We start from the raw sequence: 17435 nt of genomic DNA, 5'->3' as shown, positions 1-17435 counted from the left end.
ACTCCATGTTCCCCCAACTGTGGGGGGCATGAACCCTTTCCCCCCGCCCCTTTTTTTTTTCTGCAGAGAAGCTGCCTGCAAGGAGAGAGGAAATGAGATGGATCTGTCTGCTCTTTTATCAGGTTTCCGGCTCTTGCAGAAGAAATATGTGCAAACCCAGCAGCAAACATGCTCCAGGAGTAGGCAAGGAGGCTGCTGCCCCTGGGGAATGCTGCCTGTTTCCACCAAGGCCCCAGAACTCCCCCCTGGTGCAGGCAGTGTCATGGGGCTGTGCTGGTTTTTCGGTGGAGGCCCCAGTTCAAGGCTGCCGGGAGCTCCCCCCGCAGAGCTGAGTCAGCGTCTGGAGGCACCGTGTGGGTGGAGGCACCCAGGGGTGCAGGGAAGCCCCAGGGGACCTGCCTGGGGGTGGTGGGACAACCTGCACTGGTTTTGCCTTTGAGGTTCCCCACAAAGGCACAGAGCAGATCAGCAAGGGACAGGAGCTAACGACCTCTGCTCCTGCTCCCCACTGGCTGTCATGGAGGGACCCCACAGTCTTACAGGGCATTCCTCTTTCCAAGAGGAATGGAGCCTGACAGCTGACCCCAACCTCTGCAGCTGGGGCCTACAAAAATGCAGAGCATTGCAGACTGGGGTTTTCCCATCACAGAGATGGGGTGGTGGGAGGAAATGTGGTTTAACATCAACAACCTGCCCAGCCTGGGCAAGGGGAGGCTCTGGGTGATCCTCTGGCTTCCTGCAGCTGTTTAGATGGAGTTACAGCAAAAAGGAGACAAGAGCTTTGGGGAGGTGTACAGTGAAACTAGGATAGGCACAAGATGCAATTTGCATCAAGGGAAATTCCAGATAGGTATTAGGAAACTTTTTTCCTTTGTGAGCATGGTAAAATAATACAGCAGCCCAGAGAGGCTGTAGAATCTCCATCCTCCATGGTACCCAGACCTGGTGTGGCTCCAGCCCAGTTTCTGCAAGGTCCCACCACCTGAACAGCCTGGGATGCAAGGGAGCTCCCTGGGAAAAGGGTGACAGCCTTGACCTCCTCGGGAGATGGATTTTCCCCTTCCTCAGCACTCTTACCCAGTGAGCTCCTGCAAAGCCTGGGGCTGCAGCTGTCGAGGAGGAGTGGGGAAAGGGTGTCTGGTCCCTCAGCTGAGCTGGGGAAGGAAGCAGGAGCACCAGCAAAGCCCAGCCTGCCCCAGGGGCTGGCTGAGGATGTGCAGAGGGGAAGTTGCAAATCTGGGCAAAGCTGCCTGGAGGGAAAGATAAAAAGAGCTGGACCCCTCCGGATTGAGGAAGCACATGAATCTGTGGTGGTATGTAAAATGCCAGTGCTGGAAGGTATTCCTTGGGAAGTAGGATCCATCCCAAGGAGGCTCAAGGAGCCCTCTGAAGTCTCCTGTAACAGGGCTTTCGGCTCAGCTGCTGTCTCAGAACCAGGGGAACTGGAAGCTCTGGCCCACGGGTGTCCATTTGGAGCTGTGTGTCCATGTCTGGGGCACTCTGGGAGGCAAATCTCATCCCCCCAGCTGCTGTGCTGCTGGCACCTCCCTTTCCGCAAGGTCCTGAACAGCCATTTCCTTTGTCCCACCCCAGCAGCCCGGCCTCTGAAAGCCCCACTTCCCTCCCTGCTTCATGCTCCGCTTCCCCCCCTGTCCCGTCCCTCCCCATCCTGTCCGGGCTGCCCAGCAAAAATCCCTGCTGCAGGGTTCATTGCTGCGGCATTTGCTGCACAGCACAAGGTGCTGGCACCCCAAATGTGCTGCTCATGAGACAGTGCCTGCAGCAGCATGAGGCAGGTCCTGCTACCAGAAACCCACATCTCAGACAGAGTTTGTGGGTCTTGGAGAGACCTGAGCGGAGTGCATGGGACATGGGGATGGGCCAAGGGCACTTGCTGCTTTCCCACTGGGGCCTGAAGCATCCCTGAGAGCCACAGGAGAGGGGTGAAATCAAGGCAAGAAATTCTTGAAGCCTGGTGGCTTCTCAAACTCTACTGCATTCTTCAGGATGGGTGGCTGAAACAACCCAGTACTTTTATTACTGGTCTGTTGAACTTGCCAGGCCTCTGAGGCACCCAAGATATACAATACATAAAGTGTCCCAGTACCCTGCAACCCAAGCCAGGCTGAAGAGTGGCCAGCAGAGCCCTTCCCCGTTGTGATCAACCCACAAGGCTTTGGCACCATAGCACTGCACAGGCACTTGGGCCAGGTCTTGTCTCACCCATTTCCCACTGCCACCAAAGCAAAGCACTGTTGGTACCTTGCCACGTGCCACTTCACACCACAGTGAGAACACAGGAACTTTCAGGGTGTGGAAATACAGCTTCCCTCTCCAGAGCTGCTTTCCCTGTGGGTTCTGGTGCTCCTGCTCCTCTTTCCCAGCCCAGGACTGGAAAGAATTTGTAAAAGGTCCAGTAATGGAGAGAGAGGCTGGCCCCCTTGGTCCCTATCCTGCAAGCATGTTCAGCCTGCATCCTCTAACCAGTGGGGCTGGGAGCAGCACTGTACATGGAGCTGCGGGAACCAGCTGAGCAGAGCTGTCCCAGGATGGAGGCAAACTCAGCAGAACCCTGCCTGGCCCCTCTCCGTGGTCTTAGGGGGCTGATGGTGGAGTGTGGAGGCAGCTGGAGGGACAAACATCTTGTCGGGGTGGCAGACGGGATTAGAGATTGGGGAAAGTTGGGAGGCTGGGAAGGGGCATTGCTTCTAGGGGATGTAGAGGAGAGGGATGGGCAAAGGATGGAGACGGCTGTGGTTTAGAGGAGGGGCAGAGGAAAGAGGGCCACTGCGGGGGACTGCCGGTAGGATGCCGAGGTCAAACATGTTTTGGAGGATGCCACCGCACAATGTGGCTGGAGGGTCCGTCTGGCGGGAGACCAGGAAGGGACGGCGCACAGGGGGCTGAAAGGAGAGTAGCGCCCGCAGAGGGGAGGTGAGGCGGGCCCGGTCCGAGGCGGGCGGGCTGCGGCGGGGCCGCCCCGCAGCGAGGCGGAGCCGGTGGCCGCGCCCGGCGGGGAGCACGGCGGGACGCGGAGCGGCCCCGGAGGATGGGGCTTGCGACGGCAGGTGAGGCCGGGCAGGGAACCCCCGGGCGGGAGGGGAAACAGCCCAAGGGTTCGCGGGCAGTCGGCCGGGGCAGCAAGGCGTCGGGTGTGCGGCAGCTCCGTGCGGGCGGGAAGCAGCAGACCTAGGAGGTGGCGCCCGGAGGGACTGAGGGGACCTGGTCCCCTTCCCTAGGGGGGAGAGAAGTGGGGTTCACCCCTTCGCCGGCGGTCCGGAGCACGGGGAGAGCTGTCTCACCGGCGGTCACCCATCCCCTCTGCTCTCCTCGCAGGCGCAGGGCTGGGGACGGTGTCCCTCTGGGGCAGTCTCCTGCTCGCTGCCGGCCTGGCTCTGGACCCAGCACCGCAAAGCTGCAACTGCACCGAGCTCATGGACTTCCAGGCTTTCCGGGAGGCTCCAGTGCCTGAGAGCTGCTGCCTCAACTTCACCAGCTCCAACATCACCCATCTGGACTGGGGTGCACTGGTAGGGGTGCAGGGACTGAGAGAGCTCTACCTCTCGCACTGTGGCATCATGGATATCAGTAATGCACAGGGAGCTCCTCCTGAGTTGGAGATCTTGCACTTAAGTCACAACCTGCTGGAAAGTCTCCCTGGGAGCTTTCTGGAAGACGCCCCTAATCTGAGGGTCCTTTATTTGGACAGCAACCAGCTCCAGGAGTTGCCCAAGTCCTTCCTGAAAGCATCAACCCAGGTCCAGGAGGTCTATCTGGGTTTCAACGCTCTGACCTTCCTTCCCACCAGCCTCCTGAAGCCATCTCTGCTCCAGCTCCAGCTCTCCAACAACAGCTGGGACTGCAACTGTGCTCTCCTGAGCAATCTGGAGGGTTGGACCAGCCTGGCTGCTGAAGTTATCTGCCACACACCAGAGCGGTACCACGGTGTGGACCTCCAGAGTATACCCCGGGATAAGCTGTGCCACTCACCCAGCCTAACTGCCCTCTTCATCTGCTTGCCCTCCATCCTCATCCTTGCCAGCATCACCTGGTGCTTCTGCAGGCATAAGAGAAAGACTAACTACAGCTTTCAGAGCAGGTCCCAGAGCCACCTGGCCACAGCAGAGAGGGGAAACATGCCGGTGCTTGCAGAATCCCACCACTATGTCCCCTATGAGCTGCCTGTCACCCCCTCTAAGAGCAAGAAGAAAGTGCTGCTGAGGAGCCAGGTCCTGCTTCAGCCCTCTGCAGACCCACTGGACAGCAGCAAAGACCTCTATGAGGAGGTGGAGATCCAGGTGGGATCCTCCTGCAGTTCCCAGGTGCCAACCCATGAAGTGCAGAGGGGGATGGGTCTGGGCAGGCAGTGGGGCAACCCAGCACCGAGGGCAGAGGAGCTGGGGAGCAGTGAGCCAGAGGTGGACACTGTCAGTGTGAGTGAAGTCCTGAAGGACTCTGCCAACCGAGAGAAGATGTACTTGAGTCAGTCAACCAACTATTACAACCTGGTACCTGGCATTGAGCTGGAGGACTCGGACAACCTGGAGTATGAGAGCATAGACCTACACTGATGCCAGGACTGGGTCTGTATTAGGGACATGTCAGGATGGTGCCAAGCCAGAGTGAAAGCTAGCAGAGCAGGAAAGGCACAAACTGTCCTGCTGTGGTTTACAGTGGCTGCTTGCAAAGCTGCACCCCAAAATTCCTATCCCTCCCCGTGTGGTACCATGTGCATCTCTCACTTGCCAGGTGCTCAGCTGGGCAGAGGTATGAGTGGACACTGGGGACCCAGCCAGTGTCCAATGAGGAATGTGGAAAGGAAGCAAGGCCTGTCTTTAGGAAGCAGGGCCACCATCCTCTCTCATTGGAGAAAGATGGCAGCTGGCACAGACCTGCTGCTCCCCAACCCACAGAGCACTGGGTTTCAGGAATGGGACTAGCTCTGCCTACATGGTCTGTGGGGTGGGTGTGAGCAGGGGTGCAGGGTGCACATGAACACAGAGGCCCATGGGAAGGAGTCCCTCACAGCCTCCCCTGCCCCATGTTCTTCCAAGCAGGGATGCAGTTCTCAATAAGAAATAAATCATTTTACTCCAGACAGTGTGGCTCCATTCTTGTGTCTGTGTGATGGGGGGTAGTGGGGAGCCAGCTGATGGGATGTGGGGGAGTGCAGGGATGGGGAGCTTTGCTTGTATCCCATCTCCCCTCCTTATCGGTGGGTGGTGCTCCAGCATGTTTCACCCAACAGTTCCAGGCCTGCTCTGCCAACCCAGCGGAACTGGGCACTGGCTGAAGGTGAGTGGAGCCTTTGCTTTGCACCATGGGTTGCAACTCATCCAGGGAAGGTGTCAGCCTGCTGTAAATGTCACGTTTCCTGGCCAGGGTAGGGACTTGTGGGACTAAGCTGTAAATCAGCCTCTGTACAGGCACCTTCTGGCAAGTCTCACCCGTGGATTCTCCAGCCCTTCTCTGGGCTTAGGGGATGCAGGCACCCTTGAGCCCTGTTGTTGCTGTCCAGGGGAACATTTCCCAGGCTGGAAGCCCCAGCAGCCACCCTGATCCACACTGGAGCTGTCCCGAGCCTGGGCCAGGCGCTGTGCCCAGGCAGGAAGGGAGGGAGCCAGGCAGGGCGGACGTGGTGCTCCAGCCGGCAAAGGAAGCAGAGTTTCCTGTGGAGTACAGCTTGGCCTCCAGCAGCCCATGGTGGGATGAGCCACAGTCCCTGGCAGTGCTCAGCACCAGCCCCAGGGTGGGCTGGGTACCAGGGAAGGATGATTTCCCTGCATGTCTTGCTGTCACTCACAGATCTTTCCCACTGGTTTACGTCCTGCTGGATTTTTTTCTTTCCCACTCACTCCTAGGCCCTGGGAAAGTGGCTCAGTGCCAGCCTTTAATGTGCCTTCACCAGTCCCTGCCAGGTTGTGCAGCCAGGGGACACCCAAGGGATCTCAGCATGCCCAGCTCATGCTGTTCCCAAGTCCTCCCTTAGGGACATGGAGGGCCCAGCATCTGCAACAGTGCCAAGGGTCAGCCAGCCGTCCCCAGGGGCTGGAGCTGCCCCCACAGGCACTGCCTGTTGCTGATGTGGACAGTGGTGAGTGGTTTTGTGTTTTTCACCTGTGCTTCAGAAATGTTGCAGAGCCATCCCTGGGTGCTGGCTCTGCCTGTGCACCCGTGTCAAGTTCCTAGGGCTTCCAGGAGCAATGCAACCCTCCATCCTTTTTTTCCTCCTTCTCATGGAGCCTAAATTCAGACGCTGTGGCTGGAAAGGGGAATTACCCAAACTGCCCCACTGGGTCCTCCCCAGCTCTGACACTCACAGCCCCCAACTAAATCTCTGTCCATGGCCAGTGGCTGGAAGGTGTGATGAACCTGGAGTTCCCTGCTTCTGGCAGCTCCAATCCCTTACGGGAAGGTCTTGGCCATGTGGACCCATGGTGGGGGAGCTGCGTGGCAGAGGCACCAGCAGGACAGGAGGGTGCAGACAGGGAGTGGGCAGCAGCTTGCAGCAGATGTGGGAAGGGCAGGGCAACCAAGTGGGCAGTTCTACTGATGGGCCACAGTGCTTGGCGTGGGAACAAGTGCACATCCTCAGGCCCTGCAGCCTGGACAGTAGCAGGAACCCCAGCTCTCCACAGTTTATCTGGCAGCCAGCAAGAGAAGGATCTTTCTGCTGAGGTGTAGCATCTGCAGCTACTGGTCCTGTTCATGTCCTCACAAAGCATCTCCTGTCCCCTGCCTTTGCTGTGCCCAGCTGTCTCTGCTCTCCATAGATGACATGTCCCAGAATCTGACTCCAGCCATGACAGACAAGTGAGTCCACAGCTCAGCCTTCCTTGCACCACAGCCACAGCTGCTGAGATCTTGAAGCCCTCCTTCTGGGCTTCCACCTTCAATATGTGGCGAGTGCATGGTCTAGTCCTGGGCCTGGACTAAAAGAGGGTGAGTGCTTTAGCATAGCAATAGCATAAGTGGGCTTGTCCCTCCTGACCCAATTACAGTCAGAAAACAGCAAATCCCCCCTGGGAAAGCATTGCCTAGCCCCTGTGGAGCTTGGGAGCTGCTCTGGGTGATGAATGAGCCGGTAGGTCAGGGACATGACCTCCCAGAGCCACTCCCTGCTTGCAAATGCATTGGAATGGAAGTGACAAGTGGTGCTGGACATCCCTGTGGAGGATGGCAGCCTATTCCCATCATCCCACCATGCTCCCCCAGCATGTGTGAGGACACAGAGCAGGGCCACCCAGCAGAGGCCTTGTGGAGTGTGCCACACATCCAGATGCCTCTGCTCAGGTGCTTCCTAGCTGCTGCATCCCCTGACACCGGCATCAAAAACTTCAGCTGGGGTAGTTGAGGGTATCCCCACTTATGGCATCCCTGGGTGGACAACTTCCCCTCCCCTTACCCTGACTGCTTTGAAGACCCTGAATTGGTGGTCTGTATGGAGGAGACAGAGAACGAAGAAGGCCAGGCCAGTGAGACCACCATGGCTGGCAGTCACCTCGTGGGGACCCAGGTGCCAGAGGCCTCCAAAACACTGGGAAAGCAACTGCTGTTGACCCAGGTGAAGGAACCATCCAGCAACAGTGCTGGGACTGATTGCCTGGAGACCTGGGAACCCTGAAGCTGCCCCAAAAGCACCCCTTTTCTGCCCCAAGGCAATGACAGTGTCAAACAAAAAGCTCTCTGTCCCTTAACACCTTCCTCAAACACTCTGTCCAGAAGCAGGACATTGCCAGGTCTTTTGCCACAAATCCCCAAGCCAAGCTGTGTCACCAGGTTCTTGGGAAGCTCCTGGTGGGTTTGGGATTGGCCAGACAGTCTTCAACAATAGTCCCAAAACTGCAGGATTCATCCTGTCTGTGTGATGACGCCACCAGCTTGCAGCTGACCACCTACTCCAAATGGTCCAGCTCAGGGCACAGCCCAGACCCCAAGCAAGGGAAGGGCTGACACCAGTGACAACTGTGGGGTATTAGACCAATTGATACAGCCAGAAACAACAAAGGAATGAAGATGCTTTCAGTCTCTGTGGGAGGGCTCCCATACTTGGAGAAGTGCTTCTAACCTGAAGGTTTCAGCAGAGCTGTTAAAAATCTCCCTCTCCTACAAGCCCTCCTTTCCCAAAGCCTATTTGCCTTTGAAGCTCCTCCCTTCCTACCCTCTGAGCCACTGCTGGACCTGTTAAAACATAACTACGAGGTCTCTTTCTGTGTTGAACTATGTCCTGTGAAAACACCCCAAAGTTAATACCATGTGGAGCTAAGAGAGCCACCAGACAGCAAGGAACAGCACTCCGGATGTCAAGTGACCCAGCCTGGGTTACACTGCTGGCTGCTCATTATGTGAAAAGTAGCTTTGAAAGGAGGTCATCCCTCCCACCTACTTGCAGAAGTGGTAATGGTCCTTAACCAGCTTTTGGCACCTCACAAACCCAGACAGAGTAAAACTGCCCATGTCTGTCTCAGCACATGGCAGATTCATCTGCTCCCAGGCAGGTCAATCCCTGTGTACATCCATGCAGTTATGCAAGGACCAGACCAGAAACCACATACCCTGAGGCCAAGCTGGAGGAGAACCCACAGCCTGTGCCACCTTGAAAGCCAGATGCCATCATTCTGTTCCCATGTCATACCTACAGCATGGCTCCAGTGGGCAACAGGCACAGCTTTCATTCCCATGGGCCATTGCCCTTGAGAACTTCCATCTTTCAGAGCAGTAAGTTCAGACCATAATCCTGCCCAGCAGGGGCCAAGTTTACAGCTCCTGCTGACACCGAATAGGCACTTGCTTCAGTTTCCCCATCTGTGCAAAGTCCCTCAGAAACACCCTGAAACTTGTTTGCACTCTGTGGAGTGTAAGGGCGGAGGAAACTCTCGAAGGAAGCAGCTGTGACGCATGCCTCCCAAGAGCCCTTTATTGCCTTGGCCCCACCTCTCTGTAACACAGGCGTTGCTAGGGAGCAGGGAAAGTTTACCCAAGATCACTATGGAGAAGAAATATGCTTGTGCAAACGTTCTGCCGAGCCCAGGTCATGCTGCCAGGGCCTTCAGCTGCACCCAGCTGGGCACAACTCTGTCCGCAGTGTCCACGGGAGCACAGACCCAAGCTGCGAGGCAGTGCCACCACACACCCACCAGAGGACAGTCGTGCTGCTGTGGCCATGAGGGGACAGGTCCTGCTTTCTGATGGGGCAGGTGCATGTCCCCATCTGCAGCACCCACCCATCCCCAGCTCCCTGCCAGCAAAGGATGAGGCCACACGGCCCAGGCTCCATGAGCCTGAGGGCAACTCCTGCAGCCAAGGCAGAGCATCACAGCAAGAACTTAAAAACACCAAGTAGAATCTGTTTGCAGGGCAGGCAGTCTGTGTTTTAACAGTACTGAGACATGGCTTACCCCACAGCTCGGCTCAGGACAAGACAATTAGACCCTTTGCCTGCAGCTCCAGTGTCACCATTTCTATCTCTGAACAAGCAGCCTGCCTTGCACCAGAATGCTCCTACAGATAAATGAGGCTTTTAGAAAAACACAGAAGTGGGGTGAAGTGTGCAACTTGTCCACATAGCAGGCACATGAGTCAGGCCTGCCCCATGGCCCCAGGACCAGCCATAAATGGGTTCCCAACTTCAGTACCTGTACAAAGTATTTGGCAACGTTGCAAACCCTAAACCACACTTTTGTTCCACACAGCTTTCCCCTTCCACTGAGTGACAGGGGAGAAAGGTAGAGTTTGTACCCAGCTTTCGAAAGGGACAGACCATAGCAAGAGCCTGCACCTTCTGCTAGAAGGAATTTATCTTGCACTGCAATGAGACCAAGGAGGTCAAGGGAAGACCAGCTGGTCACTGAGCAGTGCAGCCAAGTTGGGTTAAGATACTGGACCCTGAAAGCAGTCATACAACCAGGCAGGAAACACCAGGCCATGGTAAAAGGGGCTGCTGGCCCAAACCACATGTATGTTATCTGGAAAGCAGAGGCAGAAGGCACCAGCTACAAAGGCTACAAGCACGAGTTTTCAGCCAGGCTTAGCAAAAATGCAGTCTAAGCAGCACAGGGCTGTAGCTACAGAACTGCTCCCTGGACAGCAGGCCCTTTGTGCCCACTGACCTCACTCCAAGACCCCAAATGCAGCATGTGCTGACCTAACACACCACAGGAAGAAGGGGATGTGTGCTTGGCCAGACCTGGGCAGCTCCTAGAACTCTAGTGGGGATGGATGTTTCCACTCTCCTCCTGTGAGCAGGTTTCCAGTCATAATTTCTCCAGCCAAGCCTGACAACTCTTACACACCCAACATAGCTCATTAAGTCCTTGTCCTAGAACTCATTACGACGTTTTGAGGCCACGCAGGGTGGACAGCTTGCCTGTAGGCAAAAGCACTCCCTTGTTCCAGGAAGAGATCCTTCTCCTTCTTCCTTCACACTTTACAGGTGCCAGGAGCTTCCTAAGCCCCTCCACCCTGCACACACAAACGAGCACACAACTTTTTACTGTAGGAGGCTTGGTTTTATTCGTTCTCTCAGCAGAGTATTTGTTTATTCATTTGCCTTTTCTGGCCTTGATCTTCCTCAAGTAGAACTCCAATTCCTTGCCTTCCAACACGTAGCCATCAGCTCGGCCACACTGTCCAGGTCTGGAGGCAATGCAGGCTGGAAGGAGAAGCCACCCAGTTAAAGACATTTAGTAATTCACCACCCCCAGTACATACACAGTGCAGTAACCACTGCAGTCAGTCTCTGCAGAAGCACAGATGAGCATGTGAGCAGTAACAGGTAACACCAGTTGATGTCCTGGCTCCAGTACCTCTCCCTAGGGCATCACGCTCTCTGCTGGACTGAGTACCTAGACAATGAAGTCTTCTTCAGATTTCCAAAGTGTCATCGCTGGAGTTCAGTAGCAGAACTGGACAAAGGTCTCATCATCAAAAGACTTCAGAATGCTCAGCCCTTCCCCAGAACTTGAAATTAGTCAAATCTGTTATATTTGCAGGCGACCTCCCTGACACACAGGGCAGCCCATGGCTTTTTGACCATTTTCCAAGTCTTGAGCCCCATTACTTTTCTCCAAGGCTAACCAGGAATAACTGACTCCAGAAGCCTGGCTGGGACACGTACCAGCTCATGCTCCAGAATTTCCCCTTCCTGCCAGAAGTGAGGTATCCTCAAAGAGGACAAAAAACAAGTCACATTTAAGACCCAGAAAATACTCCTGCAGATATGGAAAGCTCCTCATTGCTTTCACCCTGCAGATATGGAAAGCTCCTCATTGCTTTCACCCTGCAGTTGGTTTTATCACAGAGAGCAGAACTTCATATGATCCCAAGAGCAAGAGTGAGATCTGCTCTGCCTGTTTGTGTCCTGACTCCTTTGCTCACACCTATGCTGATGCTGCCAGGGACTCACCAAGTAGCTTTCCTTGCTGGAACTGCTCCTCAAGAATATTTGCTATCTTGGCATTCTTCTTTCGCTCGTCGTATTTCTTCTGGATCTTCTTTGAACGCTTCTTGTTCAAGATTTCCTCTTCTTCAGGAGTCTGAAAAAATAAGACCAGAAGTGAAGACCAAGTTAAACAACTATCCACCTGCTGGTAGCACAGGAAGTACCCACTACTGTGAAGGAGACCCCTATACTCTCAACACTGTACTGTTCCCCCAAGTTGTACCTGGGAGAGGTACAAGTAACCTTCCACCTCACAGAACCAAGCAGGGCATTTCACTTTTGAGGCCAAGAAATGCCATGTTGCTAATGATGCTGACAAAGCATGATGCTCTCAGATAAATGAAACCACAATCCTTCTCAAAAAAAAAAGGGCTGCTCCTTCCCTCTCTCCACACATGAAGAGACCACTACATGTGGTGCAAGCCCTGGCAGACAGGCTACAGCTCTCACTGTGCTTCTGACCTGCACGGTGGCCAATGCTTTGTTTTTGATGTAAAGAAACAACCTTAAGCAGAGTGTTACATATAGGGGTTTAAACACCTGCCAGCAGTCTGAAGTTTGGATCTTAAAAGACAATGGGTCTGGGTTATTTAAAGACACAAACACATGAATTTCAGCTAGCAATCCACCAGCTTCTTGAAGCAATCATTCTCCAGCACAAGGACCTGACCTGCAGGTCTTCCTCAGCATCACAGTATGTCATCGCTCTCCCATCAGTAGCAGAACTGGACAAAAGTATCATCATTAGAAGACCAAAGAGATTGAGAGGCAGGTCCTTGTGCACCAATGGGAGCTGCATGGTGCTGAACAGTCCATTAAGAGAGTCAGACTCATCCTGGGAGCTGATGGGCATGCAGCTCAGATAGCCAATTTTATCACTGATGGGTACCCAGTAATACTGTGGCATACACTGCCCACTCCTGATGCCTAACTGCCTCTGGCAGGGCAGACTCCGGCCTGCAAGGGGTCAAATGCCAACGCCTGACGTACCAGTTTGGCGCCCTTCTTGCGTCCAAGGGGCAAGGCGTAGTGGGATTCATACCACTGCCGGTAGGGGGTGCTGTCAACCAGAACAATGCAGTTCTTCACCAGGGTCTTTGTCCGCACCAGTTCGTTGTTGGAAGCGTTGTAGACAACGTCAATGATCCTGGTCTTTCGAGTGCAGCCTTTCAAAACAAGAACATTAATTCAAACCTACAGGGACCAGACAACTGAGAATACAGTTCACAGCATCTCACACCACCTGACACACATCAGCCCAACAAACAGCTTCACCTTCCCTGGCACTGAATTAAATTTAACTAAGAGATGCATCTACCTTTCATCAGCCCAGCTCTCTGCTGCTATGACAGAAACTGACTCAACCCAAACGAAAAGCTAGGATCTGTGGCCTTGCTGGAACTTATCCCATATAAGACTAGGCAATACTAAAATTTCTAGAGTGGAAGATGCCTCAGTAGATGCCAGCTAACATCAGACAGGGCTGCATATTCTTCCTGGAGCTGCTGAATTAAGTCATGTTGAATAGGACTGCTCTGCAACACATGCTGGGAACTGTTTCTGTAAGACCAGAGTTTATGAGCAAACTCAGAAGAAAAGGTGGTGTTCTCATCCTTCAACATCTACCTGAAGCATTCAGTCTTAGACACTCAATGTTTAGCAGTCACCCACACACCAGGAATAGCTCTCTCTGTATCTAAAGGCCAGGCACAAGATAGGTTTTTTCCTCTATGCTCATGCAGATCACCCTCGCTCTGCTAAGCATGTGCAGCCCCCTCACCTCTGTAATGCTGCCCTGTGAATAATGGCACTTTTCACAGCATGGAAGCACTCTGTGAAGACTAAGGAATGAGTGTATCCCTCTGCCCTCAAGCGTTAGCTACCTCACTAACTTCTGGTTTTACTTTCATACTGAGCAACAATGACCACACCCAGGATCAAGTCACATAGCTTACAGCTTGTGATTCAAAGAAAGCCCACCTTGCTTGGGGCTCCTCTGTTGCTACTGTGCTTTCTGCTTAGCAAAACAGGAGCATGGAGTAAACTGCATCTGCTAATCTGCTGTGGCATTGTCCTAGGGACAGGTCCTCTCAGAAAAACCCTCTGCACCCCTCGGTGTTGCACAGCATCACCCAAATTTCAGTAAGCCTTCATCAATAAACAAAGAAGCTGCCCTTATGAGGAGCTACCCATTTTTAGGGTTTTCTGCTCCTCTGTACTTCCCCTCTCCCCAGTAAAAAGGTGAAGTGAGCATGTCACTCAGTGTAACTATGACACTCCAATCACTGTGATCTTAGCAGACATTCAAGTCTCCTAAAGCCACATTAAGGTCAAAGTTATCATCACTATGCATGCTGCTTCAGAACCAGTCCTGCAAACTCCCCAACGTTTGAGCCCAGCCTACAAACTCACATTTGCACCATCATTCCCTCTACTCTGCAGCAGCAGCAGGAACCAGCACAGCCGCAGAAGACTTTTCCTTTCCAACACCTAAGGCTCAGGATGTGCTTACATTCAGATCCCCAGGAGAAGTTGCCAACATCCAACCGAAGGGCGCGGTACTTCTTGTTTCCACCACGAACCCTCACTGTATGAATTCGACGTGGGCCAATCTGTGGTGAGAACCAAACAACAGGTTGATGGCGGTGCTGGAACACCGCACAGGAGCCCAACAAAGTCCTAAGCTCAAAGGCAATGTGGTCAGTGTAACTATGACAGACCCCAGCATCGGCAGATGCTGTAAGTGACCAAAACGGTCTGTTGCATCTACCTAAGGAGAAAGTTTCATCATTCCAATTGCCTCTTATTGCCAAAGTCCACCACTATTTCCTGCAGGCATGAGGGAAAGCACCACCTTTGAGAGAAGCAGTGATGGATAAGTAAGCACTCATGAACCACAGCCTCTAACAGCACACAAACAGCAATCCTAGTTTAAAAGTAGCACTACTGACCACCCTCCTCTAAGCACCCACCTTAGTGTTGGCAGGAGGTCGCCCCAACTCATACTTCCTCTTCTTGTGATAAGGCTTCCTCTTGCCCCCGGTCTTGCGACGCTTGTGCCAGTTGTCCCTAGAGATGCCTGAACGGAAAGCAATGTGGTCAGAGCAGGATCAGGAGCCCAGCTCATCATGGCAAAACAGGGTTCTGAGTCCTCAGCTCTCCAAGGTTGGTATCCGCACAGTGCACTCAGCCTTATGCAGCAGTCAGAGAAGCTTCATCATTGATACTCAGATCCGCCTCGACCTCCTCCCTTCCAGCACAGCTATACAAAGCAGACAACCTCCCTCCACCGTGTCTGATCGTATCCCTTTGCCAAGCAGCCTCCCAACTTACCTCATGTACTGGGCACCGTATGCAAGTATTTCATCCCAAGGTACTTGTATAGGTCCACTATAGGAAACACCCTGAATTATCCTCTAGGTCTGGCAGATCATATGGAAAAGAACCTCCGTCCCACCCATCTGCCGGGCCCAAACGACACACCCCAACAGCCTGCTGGGCACCCCTTAGAAACTACCTCCCCATCACTCTCCATCTCCTGTTTCCCCTACAAACCTCTGCCATGCAGCTAGGTACAGTGCCACCCTCCACCCCACATCCCCTAACGCGTCGCCTCTGAAAGCCGTCCCACCTCATCCGCAGAGCTCCTGCGGGAAGTACTTCCTTCAGAACCCCGAGTACTACGGCCCCAGCGGCGCCGAAAGCCAGCCTAGAGCTCGGCACCTACAGCAAGGCAAGGCGAAGCCGTCCCCTCCCCCCCCCCCACCAATCCCATCGCCATGTTGGGCCTGGTCATCCTCCTCGCACCAGCAGCTCGGCGCCGTGGCGGTCGTCCCCAAAGGCGAGCAGTGCGAGCTGGCAGCAGCCTCCGCCGTCACCCGGTAAAGGATGGGGCAGGCAGCGGCGGCACAGCGAGCGGATGGCGGTGGATGGTGACCAGGCCTCTCAGCGCCCCACTCACCCATGGTGCAGCACTAGCGCAAAGAGGCGGGGCAAAGGCTCACGGGGCGGTATGGCGGGGCGAGCTCTCGCGAGGCCGTGACGTAACCGCGCCGTGGTGAGGGAGGTGCGCCGTTGCCTGGCGACAGCGCGGCGCTGGGCGGAGCCAGCGGGCAATGGGCGGAGCCGGCGGGCAATGGGCGGGCGGTTTGTCTCTGTGTGTGTTACTGTGCATCAGCGTGTGTGAGCCTTGGGGCTGCGCCAGCGGGGCACGGGCGGCCCCCGCCTCCAGCCTGCGGGCCCGGCGGGGAGGGCAGGAGTGCCAGGGGCTCGTATGTCCCATGCTTGGTGTTCCTACCCCACGGGTCACCTCACCAATGCCACGGGGCAGCCCCGGCGCCCCGCGGGCTGTGGCCATGCACGGCGCCGGGGACCGTGGGGTGTTCAGTGGTATAGGAATCATTGGTGCTGTTACTGAGGGAATCTGAACTCTTGAACCAAAGAAGCGTGTGTGCTTGGGCTTAAAACGTTCCTTTAAACCACATACCGGCATCATTAAGTAAGGAATTTGTAGTCGGGATGGCCTTGATTGTTAAAACACTCTGGGCAAACACGTAAAGAGTGTTACCGAACAGTGTAGTCAGTTCTTTGTCTCGAAAATAGGTTTGTAATGAGGCTTAGTTTAGGACGCTATCAACCCCCCACCTCCTAGCTAGGAGACTCCTGCCCGATGTAAACCACTCACGCTATGGGCATAGGCTAAGAGTTTAAGAGAAGCCAAACCTTTAACGTGAAGCGAGTAAGAGCCTACACAGTAGGCAGTTTGTGAGCTTTAGCTTCGGGCATAGCCAATGAGTTTTTCTGTACGAAGGTCTCCCGCGGCTCTAAAGGAGCGCGCTTCGTTTGCGGGCAACCACCGAGCGGCCAGGCTTGCGCAGTTCTGCGCTAAGCGCGCACCGCCGCTGCAGCGTCAGGCTTTCGGCACACCGCACACCGGGTAACGGATCCGTTTTCCTAGGAGAACGGCGCCCTGGCTAATTTGCATACCCACAGTGCAGCGCGGCCCGGCGGCGAGGTCCTGGCGGTTTATTCTGCAGCTCCTGTGGACCAGAAGGGTCCTGGCTGGGGTTTGAGCCGTGTGCACCAGCAGGAGAGAGCTGTGTCAGGGCAAGGGAAGATCCAAAGGGAAACTGCGGGTTCGCCGTACACGGCAGAGCGACAGCTGGGGGTGTGCACACGTGCGAGAGGACCTCTGGTTATACTCTGGTTTCTCTTCAGATCGTATAAATCTTTCGCCTTTTACTAAAGATTTCCGTGGAGAGGAACAAGTACGAGTGTCGATGAATTTTTTGAGGCTTCACTTCGGTGAAGCTATCCCTTACCGTGTTCAAAAACAGATTAGAATTGGGGATTGTGGAGTAGGTGGGAGAAGAGCTTACATCCTGCTAAGCTGTTCTGTTACCGTTCCCTAACTTCTCGGCAGATGCTGTCCCAGTCCGGGATACGCAGGGTGGCCAAGCAAGCGGTGCTGCAAGGAGCGCGGGGCGCTGTGCGGAGCTTGCCTCGGGTGCGGTTCAATTTCTGCCCCGCGGCTGCGGCCGGAGTCGTGCTGAGAAAGGCACAGAGACGCGGCTGTCACGGAGTATGCTCAGCACCACCGAGCAGCGCTCACACAGCACCCGCTACCGCGCGGGCCGTAGAACAGCAGGAGCAGGGAGCGGACACGGCGCAGAGAGCCGGCCCCAGCTGAACGAAGGGATAGATCCGTGCCATGTGACGTCACTCTCAGAGGGGAGATCAGCGTGGGGATTCACTGCCCGGGGGTTCACTGCCTGGGGACTGGCTGGACATCACTTGGTGCTTTCAGTTAGAATAGAATAGAATAGAATAGAATAGAATAGAATAGAATAGAATAGAATAGAATAGAATAGAACAGAACAGAACAGAACCAGACCAGTTGGAAGAGACCTTTGAGATCACCGAGTCCAACCTATCACCCAACACTATCTAATCAACTAAACCGTATCACCAAGCACCCCATCAAGTCGCTTCCTAA

At 54.6% G+C, this 17435-nt stretch overlaps 2 protein-coding genes and 6 non-coding genes across 8 annotated transcripts; 2 read left to right on the top strand and 6 right to left on the bottom strand.

The window, feature by feature from the left end:
• Positions 1 to 3026: 3026 nt before the first annotated feature.
• LOC137442189 (uncharacterized) lies at positions 3027 to 5235 on the top strand. Its single transcript, XM_068140524.1, has 2 exons — positions 3027 to 3068; positions 3337 to 5235. The coding sequence occupies exons 1-2, from the start codon at positions 3050 to 3052 to the stop codon at positions 4569 to 4571; spliced, it is 1254 nt and encodes a 417-aa protein (XP_067996625.1). The 5' UTR covers positions 3027 to 3049; the 3' UTR covers positions 4572 to 5235.
• A 4495-nt stretch (positions 5236 to 9730) lies between these two features.
• On the bottom strand, positions 9731 to 9860 carry LOC137442692 (small nucleolar RNA SNORA35). Its single transcript, XR_010987745.1, has one exon. It is a non-coding gene; the product is annotated as a small nucleolar RNA SNORA35 (small nucleolar RNA).
• A 626-nt stretch (positions 9861 to 10486) lies between these two features.
• RPS8 (ribosomal protein S8) lies at positions 10487 to 15483 on the bottom strand. Its single transcript, XM_068141584.1, has 6 exons — positions 15402 to 15483; positions 14413 to 14519; positions 13953 to 14052; positions 12431 to 12606; positions 11405 to 11534; positions 10487 to 10651 (listed from the first exon to the last, which is right to left on the bottom strand). Exons 1-6 carry the CDS (start codon positions 15403 to 15405, stop codon positions 10542 to 10544), a joined length of 627 nt encoding a protein of 208 aa, XP_067997685.1. The 5' UTR covers positions 15406 to 15483; the 3' UTR covers positions 10487 to 10541.
• Positions 10859 to 10929, bottom strand: LOC137442684 (small nucleolar RNA SNORD38). The gene has a single exon (XR_010987737.1). It is a non-coding gene; the product is annotated as a small nucleolar RNA SNORD38 (small nucleolar RNA).
• LOC137442683 (small nucleolar RNA SNORD38) lies at positions 12119 to 12191 on the bottom strand. The gene has a single exon (XR_010987736.1). It is a non-coding gene; the product is annotated as a small nucleolar RNA SNORD38 (small nucleolar RNA).
• On the bottom strand, positions 14135 to 14238 carry LOC137442686 (small nucleolar RNA SNORD46). Its single transcript, XR_010987739.1, has one exon. It is a non-coding gene; the product is annotated as a small nucleolar RNA SNORD46 (small nucleolar RNA).
• On the bottom strand, positions 14586 to 14670 carry LOC137442682 (small nucleolar RNA SNORD55/SNORD39). The gene has a single exon (XR_010987735.1). It is a non-coding gene; the product is annotated as a small nucleolar RNA SNORD55/SNORD39 (small nucleolar RNA).
• Positions 15484 to 16637: 1154 nt separating the features above from the next.
• On the top strand, positions 16638 to 16752 carry LOC137442676 (U5 spliceosomal RNA). The gene has a single exon (XR_010987729.1). It is a non-coding gene; the product is annotated as a U5 spliceosomal RNA (small nuclear RNA).
• The last annotated feature ends 683 nt before the right edge of the window (positions 16753 to 17435 follow it).

The sequence above is a fragment of the Melanerpes formicivorus genome, unplaced genomic scaffold, assembly GCF_026170545.1.
Source record: "Melanerpes formicivorus ecotype bairdi unplaced genomic scaffold, bMelFor1.0.p_v2 SCAF_7, whole genome shotgun sequence".
In the NCBI taxonomy this organism is placed as follows: domain Eukaryota; kingdom Metazoa; phylum Chordata; class Aves; order Piciformes; family Picidae; genus Melanerpes; species Melanerpes formicivorus.
This window is presented reverse-complemented; position numbering and strand designations above follow the sequence as displayed.

Excerpts from the sequence above, each read along its gene's own strand:
- RPS8 (XM_068141584.1), bottom strand. Across the intron at positions 14,053-14,412 it reads GACCTCCTGCCAACACTAAG|ATTGGCCCACGTCGAATTCA; the intron begins GTGGGTGCTTAG and ends TTCTCACCACAG. Across the intron at positions 12,607-13,952 it reads CTTCTCCTGGGGATCTGAAT|GCTGCACTCGAAAGACCAGG; the intron begins GTAAGCACATCC and ends TTGTTTTGAAAG.